Here is a 4,769-nt window from a genome sequence, read left to right as displayed (position 1 = left end):
CAGCATCAGAAAGCTACATTAACTTACATCGTGTCTACACTGGACCGTGCAATAAAATACAATAGAACTCGTTATAATCAGTGATGCTGTCTTGGATGCGGCGCGACACGACAAATCCCCGACAGTAAACTGCTGACTTGTTCTATTTATAACGTACTGACACAACGTTCAAATGATTTGCAATGCTTACGCGTCCAGTGTAGATACGACGTGACAGCAAAAAAATGGTGAGTGTGTAGAAAAGAAAAGTGGACACGGAAAATAGATGATTCAAGGTAAAATATCTATTGTTGCTTTCACTATGGCTATAAAGATATAGCAAAATAATATTCAAACTCACATTAGACACTTTTAACATTGAATAAAGCACATAATCGTTACCTGAGCAGTGTTGGAATTGGCTGGGGGGGTCCTGGACCCCCCATAACACCCCCAAAAATATACTTGGGGGTCCCCTGGTTTTTCAATAAAACTTTAATACTTAAAATTAAGTTTCGATTGCTGTATTAAATTTAGACCTGTTTATGTTACATCATATTCTATTTTTACAGCGTACCTCATTGTAACCAATCACACACGATTCTGTTGAGCTTAGGAATGCAGTAGCCAATCAGAGGCGTTCAGATTAGTCATCGCTGAAACTCCAGTTTTTTATTTTTTCAGACAGAAACTCGCGAATTCCCTCATCATAAACAACAAAGTGCAGATGTACGTACGATGTAAGTTAGAGATTAATTTATCATACAGTGTATGGACAGCTTCATTGATTATAAGAGGAGTTATGAGTGCTTAAACACTAGCTAGACTTAATGCTCATTTAGAGCGTGTTCTTTCACATGATTCAGTATAATAAAATGCATTTCATATAGTTGATCAATATCAAAAAAGTGCCATTTTTTTCAAAAAAATCACAAATGTGATATTGATTTTTATACAACAGTTCAATAAACAAGAAGTTAATATTAAGAGACTTACGTTTTAGACACCATATTGCCTAGTTTTTGCTCTGTTTCACCAACAAAAAATGGTTCCAAACAAAGCAGCACTGTTTTGCATCTCGTTCCTGAATGAATCAACCGTTTAAATTATACGGTTCAATCGCAATTATCGACTCACTTATTAACAGTGACTTGCTCCCCCAAGAGCTTAGAGAGATTATTACTGTTATATTCTGTATGTTGTTCCTGCCGCGACGTGCAGAAAATAAAAACCGTTCCTAAAATAGAATTCCGTGTCGCTTATTGTCACGTGTCACGTGTCGCACGTGTGGTTATGACACAAACTACATGGAAAAGATACTTTTATCGCGTCGTGTCTGGTTGGGACACAGTTTGATCCCCCCCCCCCAAAATCTAAGTATAAAAATATTAATACTGACAAATCTAATAATTGAATCTGCAATCAGGGAAAGTGGAGAGAAGATCCAGTCTGGAGATGAGCAGGAGCTGCTGATTTGCATGCAGACACGGAGATCCAGATTTTGTGTTTGGTCATTTGTTTTTAATATTCAACAGGCAAAGTTCTTCTGTATCTAAATGCAAAAATTTTCATAATTGTTTGAATAAAACGGACTACTGGGGAAAAAATCTGAATATTCATCTTGTGACCATCTTGTGATTATTTTAACAAAAGCAACAATAATATAATAATTGTAATAATAATAACAATTATATATATATAGGTCAGTGGCCCTTGGCTTGGTATTGCTGGCAGAATTCCAGTGAGCTTCAGTACCTGTTGATTCTGGACAAAAGCTCTTCAAACCATGTAATGTCTCTGCTGTTTTCATGTTTATTAATGCTTGATCATATAATGCAGTGATTCACAAACGTCTTGGCCAGCCAAACCCCTTAAAATAAAATATTTACTTGAAATATGTCTGAGGAAATTAATATTTCAGTCATTTAACAATATATTTGCATGTTCACAGTTCTCTGATGTTGGTTAATGGTCACAATGACATGCAGGTAAACAGATCAAATATTTCTGTTTTTAGTGCTCAGGTGTTTTATTTGGATCTTTTTTATTTTAAAATAATTTATTTTTATGATTTAACTAATTATTAGCTTTTTATCGACTCACAAACCCACTGCAGTTCTTCCATGAAGCCCAGTTTGGGAAACCCTGGTGAAATGTTTAATGCGTGTATGATGTTGATAACAAATAAAGGAACATATTTTCTTTCTCTTTGCTCAGTAACGCACTACAATTTGAGAGTCTACCAGCACCTCGTATCAAATCAAATAGAAGCTGTTTGACATTGAAGCTTAAATTTAATTTGACTTTGGTTTAAACTTCAATCTTGTCATTACATTCATGTCATTTATGATCAGCTAATGTTACTTGTTGCCTTAAGTATTCCTTTAATATAATTTCCCCACAATAACTGAATGGTTTATTTCAGTCTTGTTAGCTTATCATAGGTGTACACATGTAATAATGTATATTTACATGATGTATTTTCATATTTTAAAATGAAAGGTTTGGATGGGATGAGGGTAAAACAATCAAATCTACAGTTAAAGTCATTTGAAATGTCTTAAACGTGTTTTTGAAAAAACCCAAAGTTGATAAGCATCTGGATTAGAGTCAGTATGAGTCCGTCTGGAGTGCAAGCTCCAATCAGGAGCCGAATCCAGCAGTCTTCCGTGAGAGAGAAGGCAAACTAAGCTCAGCTGAAGAAGGAGAATCAGCTGGAGTCCCACTGCAGCTCATCACAAGCCAGGAAGATCTCCGAGGCTTGAGAAGCAGGTGCTTCCTTCGGACGCTTCAGAGGTCCACAGGTGCGTCTGCAAGAGCTCTGCTAAAGATCTGTGTACAAGACGTCTGTAAGAAGTCACTTTTACATGCTTTCTAAATCACAAACGAGTGTTTTTGTGCGTCTTGGAGCTTGGCATTATCTCTAGAAATGATATGAGAAAGATTTCCACAGAAAAATGATCCGCAATCGGTTTTGAATGACTTTGAAGTTTCTGAACTATTTCTTATCAAAGGACTCTGAGCAGAATACAAATCAGATTTGATTAAGAAGAGTTATTGCTAGAGTTAGTACATCAGGGTGCTCTGAACATGCTTCGATTCATGTGTGATTATAGAATGAGTGTTTCTATTGAATAATGAAGCATATTGAACATCTTTATCATCCTCAGGTGATACTTAGACATTTAGTGAAGAATAACTTGTGTTTATATTAAATACAAGATTATGATGACAAATAGCATTTAATAATTGTCATGACCCATTACTGTCATTAAAAAAGGCACAGACTCTGAAAGTGTCCTTTTCTTACTATTTTATTGTCGTAACATCATTACAGTAGATTGCGGTATGCTTACAATATGGTATATTTTGAATGGATCTCCACCAACCACAGTAAAAAGACGTGTGTGTGTGTGTGTGAGTGAGTGAGTGAGTGAGTGAGTGAGTGAGTGAGTGAGTGAGTGAGTGAGTGAGTGAGTGAGTGAGTGAGTGAGTGAGTGAGTGAGTGAGTGTGTGTGTGCGTGCTTGTGTGTGTGTGCAGTATATATTGTGTAGGCTACTGATGTTGAAATGAAGGTTTAGCGGAACGCTGGTGTTGTTGCGTTTCTCGTCGGTCTGATTTGAGCGGCGCACTGCTAGAGACGCGCGTTCGGATGAATTCATTTCGGCTTTTTAAATGAAATATTAACCTTCGTTAATGTGATCAGTGTTATTAAAGTCATTAATTTAATCATATGTGAATGTGCTGAGGATGGAGAGCGATATACTTGACATCCTGGATCAGGTCGGGTAAGCAGCAGCTGGTTGAAATGAGCATCAGATCATGTAATGTTTGATTGTGAGATGTGTTTCATAAACAGACGCATTCATAACAGAGTCTCATCACGGTCTAAACAGATTTTCAATCAGCAGAAAGTCTTACATGTCTGAAGTCATGACAGTAAATGCTGTGAAATCCTCCGTGTTCTCGTTTTCTGAGAAATTCAACACAATTCAACACGTTTATGATCAAAACAAGAACATTTCTGTCGATGGGGAACGAAAACTTGATTTCACTTTGAATGAAGTTGAATTTGTTGAGTTAATTGACAGATATTTGTTCTCATCTCAATCATAAACTCGCTTTATTTTCATTTAAATCCGTCTTGTGTTATTTAGTCTCTAATGTAAAGGTTTCTTCTGCACTGGAACACAAACAGAAACCCTGAGGACGAGCGGCACTGTTTGCTGGAACACTTATTTCTCTGTTTTAGAGTTTGGGAGCATATTCATGAGATATTCTTTCATTTTTATGCATTTATTTATTTTGTAAAATTGTAAAAAGTAATTGTTGTTAGTAAGTTGTATTTTCAAGCTTCAAAATGTTGCGAATACTAGACATTTACGTTTAGAAGCCATATTGATATTCTGTTTAATTTATTCTGATGTTTCTATACGTCTTAAAGAAAGCCTGTTTGTAATGATTAATCGTGCTGCTGTTGTTGATATGAGCACAGGGCATTTGAGTGTGTGTGACGTCACCTCCGGTCTGAATCTGTGCTGCTGCTCAGGTATGACGGGCCGCTGGCGGAGGAGGCGTGTCTGCGGGCGGCGTGTGGGCGGGGCTTCAGCTCATCTGAATATGTCAGTCTGGTGAGGTGGCTCTCATCCAGACTCACACTCATCACTGATGAACACTCACAGGAGCCGCTCATCACAGGTGACACACACACACACACAGGAGCCGCTCATCACAGGTGACACACACACACATATAACACACACACACACACAAGACCCCCTCAACACAC

The 4,769-nt window shown here is 37.4% G+C and overlaps 1 protein-coding gene across 2 annotated transcripts in view; it reads left to right on the top strand.

Annotated features, from left to right (window-relative positions):
- Positions 1-3,566: 3,566 nt before the first annotated feature.
- The window catches only part of fam98b (family with sequence similarity 98 member B), a 15,601-nt gene continuing 14,398 nt past the window's right edge, over positions 3,567-4,769 (top strand). For both annotated transcript variants that reach the window (XM_016499673.1, XM_016499672.1), the window contains exons 1-2: positions 3,567-3,768; positions 4,530-4,678. In XM_016499673.1, coding sequence (XP_016355159.1) covers positions 3,731-3,768; positions 4,530-4,678 — 187 coding nt within the window. In that variant the 5' untranslated portion in view covers positions 3,567-3,730. The remainder of the gene's footprint in view (positions 3,769-4,529; positions 4,679-4,769) is intronic.

This window comes from Sinocyclocheilus anshuiensis, unplaced genomic scaffold (genome assembly GCF_001515605.1).
Source record: "Sinocyclocheilus anshuiensis isolate Anshui unplaced genomic scaffold, SAMN03320099.WGS_v1.1 scaffold2684, whole genome shotgun sequence".
Classification (NCBI taxonomy): domain Eukaryota; kingdom Metazoa; phylum Chordata; class Actinopteri; order Cypriniformes; family Cyprinidae; genus Sinocyclocheilus; species Sinocyclocheilus anshuiensis.
The sequence above is the reverse complement of the archived record's forward strand: the minus strand, read 5'-3'. Positions and strand labels throughout refer to the sequence as shown.